We start from the raw sequence: 23,227 nt of genomic DNA on the forward strand, positions 1-23,227 counted from the left end.
AGTGACTGCATTTTAATTCACTGAGTGAGTAAAAGATTCATGATGTTGAAAGGCAAATGCATCACACAGTGCACTAAACTAAACATTTGCTATATAGACTGAATTTTCATCATATTTATATATTCATTGGCAAAAAAATTTTTTTATTTTTTTTTTTACCGTCACGTCTGTAAAAATGTTCTGGCGTTAAAATAATCAGTTCACTGTTAGTCTGCAGTGTATTAGGTTGAAGGGTGACGAAACAAGCAACATTGCAGGTAGACCTGATCGTGATTGGCCAGTGGACAATGAGTACAGATACAAGATGGATGTACAGACAGATCTATAAGAATTTGGACAGTGACACGATTTTTGGAATTCTGCCTCTGTACAGCATCACAGTGGATTTGAATTGAAGAAAGATGTGATTGAAGTGAAGAAAGACTCACAAATGAGGAGTAACTGAAGGCTGCTGCAGTAAAGGACTGGCAAAGCATCTCAAGGGAGGAAACTTTGGGAGCATTTGGTGATGTCAGTGGGTTCCAGATTTCCGGTCATTGACTGCAACATAATCCTTATATTTATAATCATGCCGGCTTGTCCAGTTACTTTTGAGCCTGTGTGTGTGTGTGTGTGTGTGGGGGGGGATTCCTAAACGGTTCATGCAATATTTTTTGTTAAACCCCTTGAATTAAAGCTGAAAGTCTGCACTTCAATGGCATCTCGATTGCTTCATTTCAAATCCATCGTGGTGGTGTACAGAGGCAAAATTCCAAAAATTTTATCACTGTCCAAATACTTCTCTATATAATCAAGTGGTCATTTGTTCCCTCAAAGATAAAACTCCATCAGCAGCTTTCTGTGTTCCTTTCTGTGTTTATTTCTCTGAGGACAGCATTGAGAACACAGGCCAGCATGACTGTCTCAGGATTTAATGCTTCAGCTGTTATTAAGCTAGTTACTAAAGTTGGGGTACTCGGACTCGAGTCCGATTATGAACGAACACGGACTTGTCACGTACATGGGTGAATTTGTACTCGAACTTGACGTAACATGAAAATAAATAACAACATCAAATTTAAGATGACAACAAATGAATGAATGTCTCCCTTCCTGACCAGGGGGCTTTCTCTACACACACTTGAAATGCTCGCACAGAAAGCCGCCTCATCGTGCGAGTACAGTTCTCTTTAGTGGCTTATTACGCTTGGACGGTCAAATAAATACAGACATCACGTCAAAATGCAGGTCTGGCTGGGTATTCGTGTAAACACAGTCGGTCATGTCTTACGTGAATGTAAACAGTTGGGGAAAAATCTGAGGTGTGTCAATACAGTATATTGGATCTGTGCATTAGGTCTTAAAGTGACAGACGTCTAATAAACCTGCTGCTGTCTATGTCATTAATGTTCATCAAACAACAAAATACAAAGAGAAAATCACTCACTCACTCACTCATTTGACCGACGTTGTCAATTTTATTTTACATTGAATTGCTTTATTAAATTTCCGTAGTATTTCTTACCTGAACACTACTGAAAGACCTACCTGAGAAAACGTATCGCTGTCGTGAAATAACACTGTAGTCATATCGCCCACCCCTACACATTAGCATTTGGTGATTCCAGTCTTGAATTTCACGCAAAAAAAAAAATATGTGAAATATACTTCTTAATGTAGTAAATATCATAAACCCTGCTGATAGGGATTTTTTTATTTATTTTAGGAATGAAAAAAGTTGAACATAGCTGTGTTCAGGAATGAGTTTGTTGTCATTCATAGACAGATTAAAAGCGGTACTAAAATGTTATAAGCTTGTTATGGCATGCTGCTAAATGTAACTCTACTCTGTACTCTCTCTAAGCCCATATAACTGTGGGGGAGCGGTATCATATTTGTAATGTCAACTTCCACTGGAGGACACAATATAGTGTGATAGAATAACAAAACTGGTTCATTTTGGTTTTTTTCATACACTTGTAATATAATAGAAGTTCTACATATACCCATATATCCCTTTTTTTTTTTTTTTTTTTTCCTTGAAACCATTTTTTGATCGGAAACTAGCTGAGGTGCTGATAACATTCATTCAGATATTAAATGGCAATGGAAGATGTAATAGTGGTATTCTTTTTGTTACATGTATGTTGCCATTGGTTTGTGAAGGTTAAAATATTAATTTAAAAGCTCAGTGTTGAGTTTACAATTGCAATTTCAAATCTTTTTTTCAATTTAATTACTTTCTGGACTCGACCATTAAGGAACTCGGACTCGGCCGTTTTTGGACTCGATTGGTTAAGGACTTGGTCTCGACGCGAACTCGGCCAAACTGGACTCAGACCCAACATTACGTTACTTGCTGACTCCTTTTGCAAATCTCAGTCAGTCAGTCAATGTTAATAAACACCGGGGGTCTGTTTACTGATAATTACTGATAAATATGCAGAGAGCTGGAGAGGGTGCCAATTTATTTACGTATTTAGTTTTTAAATACGTAGCCATTGATTTTCGAGGAAAAAGTCACACAAAATAATACAGAAGGAATATAATACAAAAATCCCTGAAAATTGTTATTTATGTATCCTTTTTCTCACATTCAAAGTTGTTTTATATTTAAAATACAGTATGGAGCATCTGCACTATACAGCATGTGTATGTTTATATATCACCGGCGTGGGTATAGCTCAGTGTCCGTCTCCCCCAGTGCGACTCGGGCAACCTGAAGCCTTCTCTGCTCACCGGCTCCACCAGCAGCTCCATCACTCCAGCCGCGTGCTCAACCTCGAGCTCGATCACACGGTACTGCGGTGAATATGACCGGCCGATAAGAACGGCCGCTCCAGGCCCAACTCGCGGGTCCGGACCTCGTACGTGACGCCAAAGCACACGGAAATATCGTACCAGTTGGGTCGGGTAGCTCCAGTGTAGAGTAGCGTTCAGAAAGAGCGTTGTAGCTTTTCCATTTACATCAACATCTCCTTTATGCCACACCACATCAGACACAGACATCTTCTGGATGGGCAACAGAGGGGTGAAGAGACTCTCTGCATCTAACAGCTGCAACAACAAAAAAAGTCTCCATGATTTATTTCCACGTCTCCGGATTATTTACATTAATCAACATAGAGATGAAGAGCAGATAGAGCTGGGGTTACAGGCCACAGCACTATTACGGCTTAATAACAATTATACCACATTATACCATGCCTGAATTCTCCATTGCGATTGGTCAGAAAGTGTTGATTGGTTTTCTATAACATTAACTGCGAGGGAAATCACAGATTATAGTTTCTATAGTAACAACTCATGTATAATTGGTATTATTGGTATGAGGTTTATTTAGCATTTTTCCCCACTGTAAGCACTTTGTTCGTTCGTTTACGCTTTCTGAATTTGGAGATTCTCTGTAATGGCAAGCTTCATTTTTTTCTGTTTTTGTTTTTACCAAGAAGGGGGGGGGGGGATTCTGATGAAGAACTGCTAGCTTTTATCAGACTCCTCAATACCCAGAGACTGAACTGAACACTCCCCTTGCAATATTTCCACATTGCTGCATTGACTCTGTTGCATTTTTGCTGCTACTGTATTTAATTTCATCACTATTATACACTTTACCTGGCTGATACTGGAATAACTGCTACATATTTGGTATAAGCTAATCTGCTGAATACTAAGTCATAGCATGTTATGTTTATATTTATACTATTTTAAAATGATATTGTTACTCTTTGGCACCTATCTTCTGCACTACCTGTTATATCAGACACACTAAAACTGTGTACTGTTCGGCACTACACTGTCACTTACTGTGCCTATTGTCCTGTTTTAGTTGCACTGTCCTGTGTTTTAGCACACGTCTGCACGTGCACTTTATGTAAAAATGTGTAGATCTTATTTAGTTGAGTGTTGTCTCATGTGGTCTTGTTTTATGTAGCAACAGTTCAGGAAAATTGTTTCTTTTCACTGTGAACTGTACCAGCTGTATATGGTTGAAATGACAATAAAAGCCGCTTGAACTAATGTAAGTGACCTATAAGGTTTTCACTGATATTACAGAACATTACAGAAATGTACGATGTGTCGTAAGACATTGTTCGTTCTGGCAAATTGCTGCAGTATAAAGGGAACAAAAAGAATCAACTTCAGGTGGTGATTAAGGCATTAGTTTTCCTTTACCATGATCTCTCCAATCCTACAGTGAAAAGGAAGATCCTGTGATTCTGCTTCTTTTCGAGACACACTGACACACACGTCTCTGAGGGCACAACCGGTCACCTCCAGAAGGAAACACCTACACACACACACGCGCGATATTTTATTATAGAAGAACAAATGGCATTTCGGTAGGAATATTAAAACAGCCTCATATGGAAGTAAGAGGTGTAACAATGTAGAGCATCATATTGGGTTTTTTTTTTCAATACCAGTCTCTCAAGTCGATATATCTGTTTTGCGAACTATACATTCAACAAAAATCCTACCAATTTGTCTTTGGAGAATGATGTCCACAAAGTGTTGGGTTATTCGCTGATGCATCTGTTGGCAGATTGGCGAGCCTCGACCCATCCTTGCTCTTGAAGGACTAGGCCTTTTTTGGAGGCTCCTTATATACTATGATTAGACGACTGCCTCACCTGTTTTACATCACCTTCTTATTTCAACTTGTCACATTGCTATTAGTCCTAAACTGCCCCTGTCCCAACTTTTTTGGAATGTGTTGCATGCATCAATTTCAAAATAAACATTTATCTTCGAAAAACTATACGGTTGATTAGGTAAAACATCAGATACCTTGTCTTTACATGTTTTTTGTTGTTGATGTCGTTTAAATACAAGTCAAAGTACATTTACAAATCACTCCTCTTTGTTTTTATTAGCGTCTTCCATACTGTCCCAACTTTTTCGGAATTGAGGTTGTACTTATTCAAGTTAATGTTCTTTTACATTTCAGCCTTCTAACTACTGATTTATGTTAATTAGCTAGCATTAGGTTAATCAAAACCAGTTGTCAGGTTATCCTGCAAGCTAATTAACATTATGCTAACTGTTGAACTGTGAAATTCAATCTGGCACCCAACTCAACTAGGTTAGGTAACTACTTTACTGTATAGTTAAAAACCACTCACATGAACTATGCATTTCCAAACAAATTGTTCCTCTGTCTTTAGTGACTCTGACCTGGTAATCCAGCCATTTGCTTTCTGCTCTCCTCCACACCGTTGAGTGAACTGCTTAACCAGCTCATGATCTTCATCCAACCCCACTGGAATCACGTTACTGACTGAAACACACACGCATACACAAATCACAAACTAGAAATGTACACCTAGATTCAGATTATGCAGCTGGGACTGTCACACAGTTATACTCTTTAAGAAAAAAATACAACTAAGAAAGAAACTAACACTCACTCGGCATCTCCTCACTCCCTGTGCGTGTGCAGAGAGCAGCGTCTGTGGTTTTGAGCTCTAAAGAAATAGTCACTCTGTCTGACAGCTGATAGACGCATGAGATGAACATCCTTGAGGCCAGTGGCACATGGAGTGAAAATATCCTAGAAGAGAGAAGCCATGCAAGGAGATGTTAATGAGAGTATATCTTTCTTTTATTATCTTATTATAAAGCTCTCAGAATAGCCGCAAATCTTCGTGGAGTGGATTCCATAAGGTGTTGGAAATATTCCTTTGAGATTCTCGTCCCGTGTTGACATGACTGCAACGTGGAATCAGCATACTGTGACTCTTCCAATTATATCACGTCCCAAAAGCGCTCTATTAGATTTAGATCTAGTGACTGGGGAAGCCATTGAAGCAAACTGTACTCAGTGCCATGTTCATGGAATCAGTTTGAGATGACTTTGTGACATGCCGCATTATCATACGGGACGTAGCCGTTATAAGATGGGTAAATTGTGGCCATAAAGGGATGCACGTGGTCAGCAACAATACTTAGATAAAGTTTGGTATTCAAACCTTGTTCTATTAGTATTAAGGACCCCAACGTGTGCCAAGAAAACATTCCCCACACCGTTACACCACCACCACCACCGGCCTGAACTGTTGACACAAGGCAGGTTGGGTCCATGGATTTACATTTACATTTATTCATGTAGCAGGCGCTTTTATCCAAAGCAACTTACAAATGAGAAAATACAAGCAAAGCGACATCAAGCAGAGAACAATAAAAATAGTGCTACCATACAAGATCCATTAATTGAGTTCCAGAAGAAGTGCACAGAGTAGAGGTGTAAGTGCCAGAGCAAGTTGTTTTTTTTTTGTTTCTTTACAGGTTGGTTAGGTGTTCATGGAAGAGGTGGGTCTTTAGCTGTTTCTTGAAGATGGTGACAGAATTTGTGGTCCGGATTGAGGTCGGAAGTTCATTCCACCACTGAGGAACAGTTAGTTTGAAGGTTCTTGAAAGGGACCTTGAGCCACGCTTAGTAGGTACCACTTAACATCGGTCATTGATTGATCTCATATTACTTGAGGGAACGTAAGCCTTCAGAAGAGAGTTGAGGTAGGGGGTGCTGTTCCAGACATGGTCTTGTAGGTGACCATCAAGGCCTTGAATTTGATGCGGGCAGCTACAGGAAGCCAGTGGAGGGAGATGAAGAGGGGTGTGACATGGGTTCTCTTGGTCTGGTTGAAGACGAGGCACGCTGCAGCATTCTGAATCATTTGAAGGGGTTTGATGGAGCTGGCCGGGAGGTCCGAGAGTAGTGAGGTGCAGTAGTCCAGTTTTGAAATAACAAGAGCCTGGACTAGTATCTGTGTAGCCTGTTCGGTGAGGTAGGGTCTGATTTTCTTGATGTTATACAGGATGTACCTATAGGACCGTGCAGTAGTTGAGATGTGGTCTGTAAAGGTCAAGCTGTCATCGAGAATCACCCCAAGGTTCCTGGCCGTCCTGGTTGGCTTGAGTGTGGTTGAGCCGAGTTGTACAGTGAGCTTGTGGTTGATTGAGGGACAGGCTGGGATGAAGAGAAGCTCAGATTTTGCCAGGTTGAGCTGAAGGTGGTGTTCCCTCATCCAGTCCGAGATGTCCGACAGGCAAGCAGAGATTCGTACAGAGACCGATCCATCATCAGGCTGGAAGGACAAATAGAGCTGGGTGTCATCAGCATAGCAATGATATGAGAAGCCATAAGACTCAATCACCTGCCGCAGAGATGTAGTGTAGATAGAAAAGAGCAGTGGACCCAGAACTGACCCCTGAGGAACGCCAGTTGTGAGTTGCTGAGTTTCAGAAATACCTCCCCTCCATGATACCTTGAAGGATCTGTCTGAGGGATATGATTTCACCCAGCACAGAACCGTTCTGGTGATGCCCAGGCTGTAGAGAGTTGACAGGAGGATCTGATGGTTCACAGTGTCGAAAGCAGCAGAGAGGTCGAGTAGGATGAGGACAGATGATCTAGACGTTGCTCTTGCTAGTCGTAAGGCTTCAGTGACGGAAAGCAGAGCAGTCTCCGTGGAGTGATTGCTCTTGAAGCCAGACTGCTAGGTGTCCAGGAGGTTGTTCTTTGTGAGAAAATTGAACAGTTGATTAAAAATGGCTCTTTCAAGGGTTTTGGAAAGAAAAGGGAGGAGGGAAACAGGTCTGTAGTTATCAACTGTAGCAGGGTTAAGTGATGGTTTTTTTAAGCAGTGGGTAACCCGGGCCTGCTTAAATGAGGTAGGGTATGTGCCAGTAGAGAGCGATGTGTTAAAGATGTGTGTGAGTGCAGGTAATAGTGTGGGAGAGATGGACTGAAGAAGGAGAGAAGGGTTAGGGTCAAGAGGACAGGTTGTGGGACAGCTAGAGAGGAGGAGTTTAGAGACATCAGTCTCTGAGAGGGGAGAGAAGGAAGCAAGTTGGGAGTTTCATGGAGGAGGAGCCAGTCTATGCATGGCTGGGGTTGAGAACTGGTTCCTGATTGATGTAACCTTGTTGGAAAAGAAATTGGAAAAGTCATCTGCAGTGAGAGAGGGAGGGGAAGGGTGAGGAGGGGCACAGAGAAGAGAAGAAAAGGTTTTGAAGTGAGTGCGGATGTTGGGAGAACTGCCAATCTTCTCTTCGTAGTATGTGGCTTTAGCAGTGGTGATGCTATCGGAAGAAGAGGAGATATGTGTTTGGTAATTGGTTAGGTCAGTTGGATTGTTAGATTTACGCCATTTCCGTTCAGATGCTCTTAGTTTGGCCCGGTTGTTTTGCAGAGCTTCTTAGAGCCAAGGTCTAGAGGGTGATGTGCGAGCAGGTCTGGAGGTTAGGTGGGAGATGCTGTCAAGAGAAGATGTTAGAGTGGAACATAGCGTGTCAGTTGCGGTGTTTAAGTCCAGTGAGGAGAGGTGGCTATAAGAGGGAAGTAAGGTTGTGCAAAAGAGAAGTGTGAGGGGGAAAGGGAGTGAAGATTGTGACGAAAAGAGATAGAGGGTGGAGACAGTGAAGAGGGTGAGGGGAGAGAGATAGAGAACTGGATAAAGAAATGGTCAGAGGTGTGGAGAGGAGTAATGAGAAGATTGTTACGTGTGAGGATGAGGTCGAGCTGTTTGCCGGCTTTGTGGGTTGCTGGTGTGGCGAACTGCTTGAGGTCAAATGTGGGAAGGAGAGCAAGAAAGTTAGCTGCATGTGGCTTGTTTAGATGAATGTTGAAATCACCAAGGACCACAATAGGAGTTCCATCATACAGGATGGTGGACAGAAGCGTGTCAAATTCAGGGATTCCTACTGTTGATGCAAAATTCTGACCAGGCAATGATTTTCTGTCTGTTCAGTTTCAGTAGCCTCAGATTCCTGTTCTTGGCTCACAAGAGTGGAACCTGGCATAGTCCCTCTGCTGCTGCATAGCATCCACCTCATGGTTATACGTGTTGTGCATTCTGCCACGCTTTTCTGTTCACCACGGTTGTAGAGTGGTTATGTATAAGTTACTGTAGCCAGTTCAAACCAATCTGGCCATTCTCCTCTGATCTTTCTCATTGCATGTTTTTGTTTTCTAAACCACTCTAGAGACTGTTGTGTGTGAAAATCCCAGGGGATCTAAAATACTCAATACCAGCATGTCTGGCACCAACAGCCATGCTGCAGTCCAAGTAGCTGAGATCATCTTTTTTTTTTGGTGCCTATTCTGATGTGAACATTAACCGAAGCTAAGGATTGGTCAACTGCGTGAACGAGCAAGTGTACCAGTGTTCCTAATAAAGTGGCTGAGCACACATTAACTTATTTTATAATATAACGACAGTTTTTTAAAATTATTATTATTATTTTTGTGATCTTTACCTGGCACAGATTTTGGACAGGGATTTTGGCATGGTCCCCTCCAGCAGTAGTGAACTCCCTCCAGTCCACACTTCCTCTGAGCAGCCTCGAGTCTGAAACCAGCCTCCTCCCTCCAAATTCTCCATCACATAGAGAGGCTGCAGCTCCTGAGCACTCAGATTCATCCAGGTTCTGTCCTGCTCTACCTACACAGTCACACACAAATACACATGTAGACACACTGTACTGATTCTCACACACACACTATACAGTCTTTAGAGTTTACACAGAATAGTGCGAAAAGAAAAAAAAAACAGCTTGTGTGTGGAGGGTCTGCACAGAGGAGAATGACCAGACTGGTCTGAGCTGACAGGAAGTCCATAGTAACTCAAATATTTAACCCCATAAAACTGTAAGTCAATTAAAAACACAGCATGTGCACATTTTAAATGCTTCAATTTCGAGAGCCAATCAAAATGAAGCAGTTTCCTGGCGAAAGTCTACACTTCATGCACCAAATGCTTACATAGCAGCAGAAATGTCTGAGACAGTGGAGACACATGAGCGTCCCTGGCCCAATTTCTCAGATATTGTCAGTTTTAAAGGGGTCATGACATGAGAAATCAAATTTTCCTTGATCTTTAGACATATAAGAGGTCATTATACCATTAAAACGTTGTGCAGGTTTCATAGCTTAATACGTCGTCCTCAGTAGAAAAAGAGTGTTTATTTAACCAAGTTCCAAAAACGGCTCGTTTGGATGTAGCGGGATTTGTGACATCAGAGACAGCGAGACATCAACACCTACTTTTACATCATCACACCGTTGGCCCCGCCCACCGGTGCTCAGTCGCTTAAAACAGTTCCGCACGTATTACGGCCGGGACGTTGATTATTAATTCATAGGCAAAGGTGTTAGCCAATCATAACAGTGGGTGGTTACACTGAAGTCTTAAAGGTAAAGGATTACTCAGTTTGTATGTTTTTTTTGTGCAAATACTTTACTAATATTATAGATAATAATTTTTTTTTTAAACATGTCATGACCCCTTTAAATGTTTCAAAGGAAACAGTATGATAGCAATCTGCAAATGATACGACCCAAAATGGAAACGCAAATATCGGCAATTCTTAGCTTAACATCCAGCCTGTGGAATCTTGTACAGGTAAGCCATTAGCTAGCTGAGAGAGAATGAGACTAGAATGATGAGAATGAGAATGAGTTAGAGAGATGTTTTGATGTGTTACAGTATGAAAGCTCTGTTTTAAACTTAAAGTGCACCTATTATGGTTTTTCAAATATTACCTTTCACGTAGTGTGTTGTAGAGCTGTTTGTGAATGTAAAAAAGTTTTTAAAAAATCGAAGCGCACGACAAACGGAGTTATTGACTCCCATAAGAAGGAATCGATTCTGAACAGCTGAAACGAGTCGTTAGTGATTCCAGACTTACTTCCTGTACTAACCTACATAGGTTTGTAACAAAAAAACCCCCGCCTCTGATCTTCATCGGCTGCTTGCTGACAATGGTAGACCAATCACAACAGACTGGGACATCTGACCAATCAATCAGAGCAGAGTACGCTCTCTGAAAGTTTAGAATGAATCCTTTAGAACGAGTCGTTTGTGACACTGGGTGGAAAAAAGGTGACGTTGCAGTTTTAATTATGTGTTTTTGACCTTGGATGCATGTAAATCTATTGCATGAGACCTCGAAAACAAAATTAGGCACGTTTCAAAACCATAATAGGTGCGTTTTAAGAAGTCAGTTCAATGTTCGGTACCGGTAACCAGGTAGCTAGAAACATGTAGGAATTAAAATGAGGTGATGAAAATCATACAGAATTTGGGCCAACTATTGTTACATTTGTTTATAAAAGGTACCCTTTCTTTTTAACTAACTGGGTTAACTGTTCAAAAGCACATTCTTCACATACAGAACATTTTCAGATTAGTTGTGTCAACTGTAGACCATCCATCCATCCATCTTCTACCGCTTACTCCTTCTTCAGGGTCACGGGGAACCTGGAGCCTATCCCAGGGAGCATCGGGCAGAAGGCGGGTACACCCTGGACAGGGTGCCAATCCATCGCAGGGCACAATCACATACACACTCACACACCCATTCATACACTACGGACACTTTAAACACGCCAATCAGCCTACCATGCATGTCTTTGGACTTGGGGAGGAAACCGGAGTACCCGGAGGAAACCCCCGCAACACGGAGAGAACATCCAAACTCCGCACACACAAGGACACGGTGGGAATCGAACCCCGGTCCCTGGAGGTGTGAGGCGGACGTGCTAACATTTTGTTTTATTTTAGTTTACTACTGAAAGTAGTTTTTTCCAAAAGACGACTTATTTGTTCTTCTTTGACTCTTCCTTTCCGGCTTCACAACGGCTCCTGTAACTGTTTTCGTGAACAACAGCGTCAGCAACTAGATCAGCAACATATAGATCAGTCTGAGGTTCGAGGGTGTGATGATTTAGGCATTCACTTTCCAACATGCTATAAGGGGATTGTAAGCTTTCCTTGTTAGCCGCATTGCCTTGTAGCTTCAGTGCGAACACCGGACATGTTCAATTAAACATACCTTCCCCCTCCAGTAGAAATTCTTTCCATGACCCTGACAGAAAGATGAGACGAAGGGAAGAGGACACTCAGGATGGTGAATGTAGAGCAAGTCTGATAACAAGCCCCAAAATCTAAACACACACGCACACACACACACACACACACACACACACGTACCGTATTAAATATTTGTAAGTAATATACTAGATTTCTTAGACAAAAGATGGTAATTAAAAATCATTACAAACAAATTATGTTTATGACAACATAAACATAAAATCTCACCCAGATATTGCAGATTTCTACATTCCAAGAACTGCTGCTGTAATCATAAAAACTGCCCCGATGCTCATCCCAGGACTCTTATTCACAATATGTTCACTCACCTCTGGATTGCTCACTACGAATCTAAATCTACATTCTGCAAAGCTGATTTTTGACAGTATCTATAGTTATATTTCCTCATATCATCTCAGGGAGTCTTACCTCGCCACCGGCTTGTTCAATAGGGATAAATTCATACACTTAAAATCTGTATCCTGTGTTTTATATGTTTCTGTAAAGCTACGTTGAGACAATGTCTAATGTTAAAAGTGCTATACAAATCAAATTGAATTGAAAATCGAACTGAATAGTTAAAAGCACTAAACAAGTAACTTCAATTGAATATTTCGTGCCATTGTTCGGCAGGAGGACCCTCCTCTTTCTCTTTTGATCCTCCCATTATGTGATTACTGTATTGAAGGTGGGTATATCGGGGACGTTTATTTATTATGCATTAATAGACTCACTTGTCCTGGTTCTTGCGGAAATCCACTTTGTCGTGGCACTCGTAAACCCAACCAGGAGCAAAAATGGCTGTAGAAAGTCTGTGTTTACGCACCAGCTCAAGAGCCTAAAAGAAGCATGACAACACTGAGATATTATACATATACACATACATATATACACATATACACACACACACACAGCGGGGGAAATAAGTATTGGACACGTCAACATTTTTTCCAGTAAATATATTTCCAATGAGGCAATCATTAAAGTCCATCAATTTACTAATCCAGCTGATATTAATTTGCACAGATAGGGGGTATAATTACTTACAGATTTCAGCTGGTTGCTTGCCTGACTTTGCCTTGGAGAACTGCTTTTTCTTAGCGTGTTCAATACTTTTTTCCCGTGTCATTCCACTTTATTACACATAACTTTATTGTTTGGATTTTTTTATATGAAATGTATTTCTCGAGTTAATACCAAAGTCTGGTGAAAATTTCACGTGACTAACCTCATTGGAAATATATTTACTGAAAAAAAAACTTGATGCGCTCGATACTTATTTCCCCCACTGTGTGTATATGTCAGTCTAACCAAGTCAGTCTCATCCCTGTTGCTTTCAGCGAGGAAAACAACTTGAATAAACAAGACTTGTACATCTAATTCAGACTGTTTCATGACTTCCATGATCTTCAGGACGAAACAAATCTCACCTTATTCGTTTCAAACTTTCCTCCCACTACATCTCCTCTTGCGAACACATCGATGCCGACGTAAATATCGGCCAGACGCCCCTGTGCTGCGGGATCGGACGCCATATCCTCCAGACTGCTCTCCGTCCAGTTATAGTTGGTGAAAATGCCATCACACGCATCAAAAAACACTCTATTTGGAGCAGAAAGATGTTACATAAACCTCACATGGACGTGCGGACCCTGGAAAGTCTTCAATAATTCAGACTTGTACTAAAGATTGGGCCACAAAAACAACATTAGCCTCATTAGAAAGCGTGCTGGAGTTAGCGTTTCCTCTCTTACGCTGTCCATTGTATAGTGTGTTATGGGTTTTTTTGTTAGTTTTTTTATAATGGTGTGTGTAATATGACAGAATATTATAATAAGGAATCTGAAATCCTTTTGCCTTCCAAAATCATGCCAGTAGGTAGAGGAGTGAGTCTAAATTGGGTCAATGTAGGTTTTAGGTGTGAATGTGTGCGAGACTTTCACGGAGTATTTCTACGTCAAGGGATAGGTCATATCCTGACCAGGAAAAAGCAGCTACTAAACATAAATAATTTAGAAGATAAACACTTATTTTGTTTTGTATGCACCACCCCCCAACCCCTCTCCCCCACATTGTCACTGAAGGCATTGAATACCACCTTCTTTGAAAATAGGCAGCTGTAAGCAAATGTAATGAAAATCGCTTTGTTTTGGCTGTCCAATATGGCAAAATGATCTTTATAATTCCACTGTTGCCACAGTTGGCCTAAAATTCCTGACTCTCTGAACATGTTGGTATTTTAATGCAACACATACTCTATATCCGCACACCCGAGGCTCACCTGTTGCTGTTGTTGAGTTGGTTTTGCCATTTCAGAGTGCCGTCCTCCAGAACGCTATCGTACCAGATCACCAAACTGCCCGGAACTTGCTCATGCATCTGCTCGGTGAGGTAGCGCAGGAACGGAGCCATGTGTTTCACAGAACCTTCCTAGACACACACACACACACACAATCATACAATCTTTGTGAGCACCTTCCATTGACTTATTGAGGTTATGCCTACACCTAAACCCTAACCTTAACCTCAGCAACCAAAAGGAAACCGTTTGGCTCTTTTAGTTTTGCAGATACACTGGTGCTTGAAAGTTTGTGAACCATTTAGTATTTTCTATATTTCTGCACAACTATCACCTAAAACATTATCAGATTTTCACCCAAGTCCTAAAAGTAGATAAAGAGAACCCAGTTAACCAAACAAGACACAAATATTATACTTGGTCATTTATTTATCGAGGAAAAAGGTTTTGTAAGCTTTTCCAGCCTGATGAGCTTCAACAACTCTTCCTCAGGTCCTCAGAAATCTCCTTTATTCATGCCGTGATGCGCTTCCACACAAACAAGATCAAACACTGATAGATTCCCATTCTTTAAATAAAACAGGGTGCTCACTCACACCTGATTGTCATCCCAGTGATTGAAAACACATTGATTGACTCTAATTTCACCTTCAGATTAAACTGCTAATCTTAGAGTTGATATGTAATATTGGATCATTTTCCTTTATAGTAAGTGACCAAGTATAATATTTTTGTCTCATTTGTTTAACTGGGCTCTCTCTCTGTCTACTTTTAGGACTTGTATGAAAATCTGATGATGTTTTAGGTCATATTTATGCAGAAATGTAGAAAATTCTAAAGGGTTCACAAACAGCAGGGTTTTCAAGCAGCACTGTATACATTGCAGTCTACTCCTTTTTTTTGTTGTTTTTTTTAAAGCAGTTTTCCCATAAAAGGCACCAGCTAATGGTTGCCATAAGATCAAAACGGTCAGATATTCATATCCTGGTGGAGACATTCGGTAAAACATGCCCAGACCTACACTCGCAGTTTAAATAATGTTATTTTTAAATTTACTGCACTTCATTTTGTAATATGAAACTTGAAGTTAGCTCACACTCAGCACATTCTCTATGTTTATGAGCCAGCCGTCGAACCCGTAACAGTGGGCAATCTGCACCAGTTTATCAGCAACTGAGTGATACTGTTCCTCTCCGGCCAGGAAAACCTCACACATCTTCCCTCCATCCGTCCACTCCGTGATGAACGTTCCTGTAACACAGAGACAGAGTAAATCAACGAGTAAAAAAAGTTCATGTATTAAAAGTGCATCAGGCTAAGCAGAATTTTAAATATGTGTGTGTATGTACAGTACTGTGCAGATGTTTTAGGCACAAGCAAAGAAATGCTGAAGAGCAGTGGTTCTCAACCAGGGAGGCACAGAGAGATCAGAAGTGGGGCTCAAAACACAGACAGGGCATCATTTGGGGACTCGGTGTATTTTATTGCTTTTCAAATAGAATGCGCATAAATGAAAAACCCTGCGTTCCCTCTCCCCCCTCTGTATTTTCTTTTTGCCGGGGAGAGGCAGAGCTTAGCCTGCATTTAATCTAGCTGTCAGTGCAGACCAGTGTTGCCAAATTAGCAACTTTTCAGACACCTTTAGCGACCTTTTTTGCCAAAAAAAAGTGCCTAGCAACAAATCCAGCGGCTTTTTGGACAAACCTTAGCGACTTTCCAAATGTGGCCAGTACTTTCCTGCAAACGCGAGGTCTTGCTTTCACTCACACATCTCTCTGTGTCTGCTCTGTTCAGTGATTGGCTGAGAGCCGGAGATTTAACAATGTCATGGATAACGAGACGCGCCCCACGTCCCAATTTACATCATTCATATGCCAATGTTTTTAGAACGCAAGACGAATGTAATGCAACATGTTTTACATGTAAAATAGTCCACGCTATTACAGCCTAGTTCTCTCGTTCAAAGTAGTTATAGTGTTCAGAAACATTTTATATCATTCATGTTCCATACCTGTCCGTTATATAGTTTAATAAAAATCAGTTTAAAAAATCATAAAAGTTATGAAAAGTAATTAAAAAAGTACAACAAAAAAAATCTACCTATCAAAAATAGATTATAAGTTATGTATATGTATATATATATATATATATATATATATATATATATATATATATATATATATATATATATAAAATAGATAATCATTATACCTGCTCTCTTCCAATATGAGGGTTGGGGGGTCCACATGATAGGGGAGGCTTGGAGGGGCTTCAAAATAATGAAATTAAATGTTTCTACATTCTACATGTGCAATAAACAGTAGTAAATGAAACAAAGTCAATATTAGGTGTGACAAAATAAAATTAATAGTAGTACAATTAGTGTAGTTTTATATGGAAATGAGCTGTAAGTTTTATGGAGCATGTTGCAGAAACAGCCACAGGTGTTCTGGAGACTTTGACTGTCGTACTCGCTTCATACTTTTGCAGCAAAACCCAGCAGCCTTCATTGTGTTTTTTTTTTTAATCGGAAAAGTGGTCTCTTAGGTAATATGCTGCTTTCTTTACTGACACACAAACATTTTCCTGTAACATTTCATTTTGGGAAACTAATGGGAAACTAATGTTTTGTGTACTGACTTGATAATGTAGAAGTCATAAAATAAAAAAAATCTATAACAAAGTTTGTTGTAAAATAAATAAATACAAAAAATAGTGTGCCTAAAACTTTCACACAGTACTGTATATTCACCTGAAGACTTTGTTTCAGATCTCAATTATAATGCCATATACAGTAATATGCATCTACATATTTGCAGATGTTGGTTTTGTTTTGTGAATGAAGGAGCGAATAATCTTATCTATTACTAATCAAACACCTCACAGATTCATGATGGAAGGAAAGGATTCCTGTAAAAGAAATGAAGAATGGGGAAAACACCAGAACTGACATGACCTATGAGAACAAGAAATCTTACCCAGATTAGAGAGAAAACTGACCTAGTGAGAGCACGCCGTGTTTATGAGCAGCATTGGTCCACATGGCAGGAGGGATGGTCACCATATGATGGCTGAAGTAGTTGAAGATGTCGATATATTTCCAGTGATAGAACAAATAGGGTGTGTCCACCTCTGTACCTTGAATAAACCTTAGAAAGAAAAAACATTATCATGACTATGCTGAAGTCAGCCATAATTTGCCTCAATTTTGCACTAAATGAAAATGGCAAATCATAATGTGGTACCTCATGACACTGATCAGCCAGAAACACTGATTTTTACAACACAAAATATCTCCCTCGATCTTTTAATCTTAATCTGGTGTTGTGATGTAACTGCATTCCTGCTCGGCCCATCAGCCATTTTGTAAATCCATAGTGATCTGAGATCGCAATGACTCTTTTGATTTGATTATACCTCCACTTCAATGTTATTGGATATTTTGTGTAGATTTAGGACATTATGTTTAGGTCCACTCCAATTCCAGGTTGTAACAGTACAAAATGTGGAAAAGTTCATGGAACGTGAATACTTATAAAAGGCATGGCACGTACAGTACCCTCTGAAACTATTGCAACGGCAAGGCCAATTCATTTGGCTTTGCTGCAGACTGAAGACATTTGGGTCTGAGATCAAAAGATGAACATGAGAATAGAGTTTAGAATTTCAGCTTTTAAAGCCAGATTGGAATTCGCAAGGAAATACAGAGACAAGCCACAAAAGTTCTGCAACCAAGATTGACTTCTACTAAAGCGATGGAAAGGCCAAAGTGTGGAGAAAGAATGGATCGGCTCATGATCCAAAGCATTCAAGCTCATTAGTCAAGCATGGTGGAGGTAGTGTCATGGCTTGGGCTTGCGTGGCTGCGTCTGGAACGGGTTCACTCATCAAAGTGACCAAGACACTAACCAAGACATTGATCCGTAACACACTGCCAACACAACAAAAGTAAGGGAAAAGTAGAAGGTTTTAGACTGACCAAGTCAATCACCAGACCTCAACCCAGTTGAACAGCATTTCACCTTCTGAAGAGGAGACTGAAGGGAGAAACTCCCCGAAACAAACAAGTGAAAGAGGCTGCGGAAAAAGCCTGGGAAAGCATCACAATAGAAGAAATTAACAATTTGGTGATGTCAGTGAGTCGCAGGCTTGATGCAGTTATTGCAAACAAGGTTTATGCAACCAAATATTAAGTGTTATTTACTTCACGATTTACGGTGCCCTCCACTAATATTGGCACACTTGGTAAATATGAGCGAAGAAGGTGGTGAAAAATTGTCTTCATTGTTTAACCTTTTGAAAAAATTCATTAAAATATGCTCTCATGGATATCTGCTCTCATGGATATCAAACAATTGCAAACACAACACAGGTGTATAAAAAAAATAATTTAAAAAAATCATGGTTAAAAATTGTTAAATATAGGTGTGACACAATTACTGGCACCCCTATGAATTCATATGAGAAAAATATATTTGAAGTATTTCCTCATTGATATTTTACTTTTTTTTAAGCACACCAGGGCGACTAGGAACAGTAAATTGTTCAACCATGACTTCCTGTTTCAGAGGGGTATAAATATGAGGTAACACACAGTCCAAATTCCCTTAGTCATTCATAACAATGGGTAAGACCAAGGAATATAGCTGTGATGTGCAGCAAAAGGTTGTTGAGCTTCACAAAATGGGAAGTGGCTATAAGAAAATAGCACAAACATTGAAAATGCCCATTTCCACCATCAGGACAATAATTAAGACGTTCTAGTCAACTGGAAATGTTATGAATCAGCCTGGAATCGGACGTGTGTCTATACTGTCTCAATGCACTGTGAAGAGGATGGTTCGAGTGGCCAAAAAATCTCCAAGGATCACAGCTAGAGAATTACAGAAGTTAGTTGCATCTTGTGGTCAGAAAGTCTCCAAAACGAAGTCACCTACATCACCACAAGTTGTTTGGAAGGATTTCAAGAAAAAAGCCTCTACTCTCATCCAAAAACAAACTCAAGCGTCTTCAGTTTTCCAGACACTACTGGAACTTCAAATGGGATCGGGTTCTATGGTCAGATGAAAAAAAAATAGAGCTTTTTGGTAATAAACACCAGAGGCAGTTTTGGTGCACACAGAGAGGTAGCCATATGGAAAAGTACCTCATGCCCACAGTTAAATATGGTGGTGACTGTTTAATATTTTGGGGCTGGTTTTCTGCCAGAGGACCTGGACATTTTGTTAGGATACATGGCATCATGGACTCTATGAAATATCAACAGATATTAAATGAAAACCGGACTGTCTCTGCCAGAAAGATTCAAATGGGCCGTGGTTGGATTTTCCAGCAGGACAATGATCCAAAACATACATCAAAATCAACACAAAAATGGTTTACTGACCACAAAATCAAGGTCCTGCCATGGCCATCCCAGTCCCCTGACTCAAAACCCATAGAAAACCTGTGGGGTGAACTGAAGAGGAGAGTCCACCAACGTGGACCTCGGAATTTGAATTATCTGGAGAGATTCTGTATGGAGGAATGGTCTCAGATCCCTTACCATGTATTCTCCAACCTTATCAGGCGTTATAGGAGAAGACCCAGAGAAGACATTCAATACTTGAGAAATGAGAAAACCCAAAGAGCTACTAAGAGCTCAAGACCTGATTATTTTATATCACATAAAAAAAATTACATAAGCAGAATCAGCAATTATCAAGCACAAACTTCTGACTCTACCATCAACTGTTAATAAAAAATGTTAAGTGTTAGTAACACGTACTACTACTAGTAGTGTTAGTAAAGTGATGAAGTCAGTTGGGGACAGTACCTGTCCTCCAAGTATCCTCCCATCATGTCATGACAGATGAGTGTCCTCATCTGAGAGTCTTTCAGTGACGGCCATCTTTTCACCAAAGGGATGGTGGCCATGTTGAATGGATTCGCGTTGCTGCACTTCCAGGAAAGCAGCTCATCCAAAGATTTCAAGGCATAGCTGATGGGCTCAGTTGTGTCCTGATCATAGTGCTGAGCTGCTCGATGGGCATCATTTGAAGAAGAAAACACAGTATTTAGTGGTGTAAAGGTACAAAAGTAGAAAGAGTCTCTGGACTAGTTTTAGTCTGCACTGGGACTTATCTGAAGTGAACTAGATAGTAGAAACTAGATACTGCTGATTATGGTAGTATAGGATTTGGGATGCAGCCCTATGCAGCCTATATGATTTGTCATGCTTTTGTGACAATTACTTTTCAACAGTCGATACTTTACACTGTTTCAGATTCTAGAACACACTATTAGAGTTCTCCATTTTAGCAAGCAGTGTAGAAATACAAAGTTATTTTCTGCCGAATTTAATCTGTACATGAATCGAAAATGAAATGCAATCTTCACAAATACATTTGAAAAGTTGTGTCATTGTGGAATCCTCTCATTTATATATTTACATAGCATATGGTATATATAGAATCTATACATAGCGGAGAGCTTTGTATGATCATTCTAAACGGTCTTGGTATTGCTCAGAGCTCTTCTCAGCAATGTGTCTGTGCTCACGTTGTGGTTCATTGGCGTGTTGTTCACAAGCGGTGTTGCCTAGTGGCTGTACAGGCTGGGGAGGATATACCTGGGTAGGCCTTTAGCCGAACTATGATCAGTTACGCCACTGATATTACATCCCGTCTGGCAGCGTTTCAAGGACTGGTTTTATTTCTGTGTTTGTTTGTTCGTTGTTGACCTTGGGTGCGAGAAAGGCGCTATATAAATTGAAATTATTATTATTAGTAGTAGTAGTAGTAGTAGTAGTAGCAGCAGTAGTAGTAGTATTATGTACGATGTTCATGTTGTAGTGACAAATTATAACTTCTATTCCACATTTCTATAGTAATAGCAAATTCACACAGACTTATAAGTTGGCTTAAAAACTTACAGTTATTTAACTAAGAAAAATGTTGAGTCTTTTCTGTGATGAGATGTTTATCATTTATGGAAGGAGTCTCCAGTGTCAGAGCTTTGTAACAATCTGTACAATTTTCACCCAAAGAGAGTCAAGACACAGGACTTTGTGCATTTCCCATTTCACTTTTTTTTGCCTTATTAAATGTCAAGAGAGAAAAAAAGGAGACTGATAAGAGAACGACTGAATAGATGCCATAATATAAGCGATAACCGGAACTTGGGTTAAAAACAATGTATACTTCATTATCAAATGTAAAATGTTTAGGTAAGCTGCTTTGGTGTAATAGGAATAAAACAGTTCGGGACACGCTGTTATAGAAACCGCCAGCCCATCATTGATTATTTTCAACACGTCCTGAAGTGTTATATTCCTTACACGTTATGCAGTGATTTGGTTATTTATTTATTTATTTATTTATTTATTTAAATAATTATATATAATATATATTGCACAGTTGGAATAAAATCATTCATGACACACCAAGTACCTGATAGATGAGACGGTTTGAAGGTTATGACTTCGTGGACACTTCTCTGATCCTCTGACTCATCGAAGCAGGACTCAGATCTGGTAAATAGGATTAATATTAACATTAAATAGGATTAATATTAACATTAGTGAATTAAGATCTTTGACTACTGCTACAGCAGAAGGAGTTTTGGGCAAGAGCATGAGTTCATGCTTCATGAAAGACAGACAGCACTAGAAATCAGCAGATAAAAGAAAAGGGGTAAATGAGATAAAATAGGGATGAAGAATGGTTTAGTCACTTCACTGAAATAAAAGAATCTGCTTCTTTCATTTTATTAGTCAACTAGGCAAAATATCACATATGGCATATTTACTGTACTGTCTGTCTTGCAAATAGTTTAAAACATACACTTTAAAAACTGCATAAAAAACTCTAGAGTTATATCTAATCTATAAAACTAAACTAAAGTTTAGACTAAAGAACTTTTTATCCAGCTGGTGCAACCATTATAATAGACATAATAGGAATGTGTAGCTAACTATATATCTAAATACTCACTCACCCAGTTTCTGTTTTCGTGATCTTTCCCACTGTATCCTCAGGGTCCTCTCTCTTTCTTCTCCGGTTAACACGCGGATCTTTCACCACGCTCGAGTCCATATTAAACAATAATTAGCTAAGATTTGCAGAAAAGAAATAAACGAGAGACCAATGGGTGCTTCCGGGTTAACTCCAATTGGCTGAACTGGTACAGATGTGTTTACGTCACACGGATACCGGAACTGAACTTGATTTTAGTCACAGAAGCATAGGCATTTCAATTGATTGATTTATGCTTTGCTATTATGTGTACATTATTGCTTTTAAAAATTAAACAAATAATATATCTAGTAATATAGTGAGCTTTTCTCTGCTTGTAGTACAATTACGATAAATAAGACCAATTGCTCCAACAGATAGCTCGCAACCAAAGATTCAGTGTCGTTTGGGAACGAGTCGATTCTTTTCTGTCCGAATATCATATATGAGCCTCTTTTTCTTTAAATAGTTGTACCCAGTTCCGTTACTCTGTGTGCTTTATTTAATCAGATTGCTTCCACGAAAACCTCTGTACAACATCTGATCTTTCTTTTAGCGTGAATAGGGAGTCGTATGTTTGTTACGTTTTTTTTTGTTTTTTTTTTTTAATTTAATTTTAAAAGTAATGTTATTTTGTTAAATGGAATGTGGGGTAAGATTTTGTGTGTGTGTGGGGGGGGGGGGGGGGGGGGGAATCAATATTCAGGCAAAGAAGAATGTCTCGACTCATTGTAAAAAAAACTCGCATTGAAAACAGATGACACCGAGTCATTTCGGAGCCAAAAGAGTCGACTCTTCTCTGAATCAGTGGAAAGATCCAGACTCCATCCCTAGTATGAAAACATGCAGAAGGAAAGTACGTTTAAGTGGAACAATAAATATATGTCCCCACTCCAAACAACAAACTAACTAATTCAGGTATATTCTGGCTTAAATAACTCCGACTCTGTATTAGAAAAGTCATCGATTTAACACTAAATTGCACTAAAGACAAGATATTTTGTTGTTTTAATATGGGACTAGGGATAATTGACATTGTATCCCTGTTTATGATTTGATCCACGTTTTCATATGCATAT

General features: G+C 39.7%; 1 protein-coding gene across 2 annotated transcripts; it reads right to left on the minus strand.

Moving 5' to 3' along the window:
* Positions 1–1,656: 1,656 nt before the first annotated feature.
* engase (endo-beta-N-acetylglucosaminidase) lies at positions 1,657–22,311 on the minus strand. 2 transcript variants are annotated; one of them, XM_017451048.3, is made up of 14 exons: positions 22,132–22,311; positions 21,585–21,664; positions 19,970–20,171; positions 17,155–17,303; positions 15,251–15,405; positions 14,137–14,285; positions 13,286–13,457; positions 12,590–12,693; positions 11,818–11,929; positions 9,241–9,425; positions 5,385–5,533; positions 5,158–5,260; positions 4,156–4,270; positions 1,657–3,036 (listed from the first exon to the last, which is right to left on the minus strand). In XM_017451048.3, the coding sequence occupies exons 1-14, from the start codon at positions 22,227–22,229 to the stop codon at positions 2,638–2,640; spliced, it is 2,172 nt and encodes a 723-aa protein (XP_017306537.1). In that variant the 5' UTR covers positions 22,230–22,311; the 3' UTR covers positions 1,657–2,637. The 2 variants fall into 2 exon arrangements, with proteins under 2 accessions (XP_017306537.1, XP_017306544.1); XM_017451055.3 differs by having other exon boundaries at positions 5,391–5,533; positions 22,132–22,310.
* Between the last annotated feature and the right edge of the window lie 916 nt (positions 22,312–23,227).

This window comes from Ictalurus punctatus, chromosome 2 (genome assembly GCF_001660625.3).
Source record: "Ictalurus punctatus breed USDA103 chromosome 2, Coco_2.0, whole genome shotgun sequence".
NCBI lineage: Eukaryota > Metazoa > Chordata > Actinopteri > Siluriformes > Ictaluridae > Ictalurus > Ictalurus punctatus.

Bases quoted from the DNA above. Each gene is read 5' to 3' on its own strand.
- engase (XM_017451048.3), bottom strand. From the start codon at position 22,229: ATGGACTCGAGCGTGGTGAAAGATCCGCGTGTTAACCGGAGAAGAAAG. The intron at 14,286-15,250 runs GTGAGCTAACTT...GTGTGTGTCTAG, and splicing joins ACATAGAGAATGTGCTGAGT to GAAGGTTCTGTGAAACACAT. The intron at 9,426-11,817 runs GTATGTTTAATT...GTGACTGTGTAG, and splicing joins ATTTCTACTGGAGGGGGAAG to GTAGAGCAGGACAGAACCTG.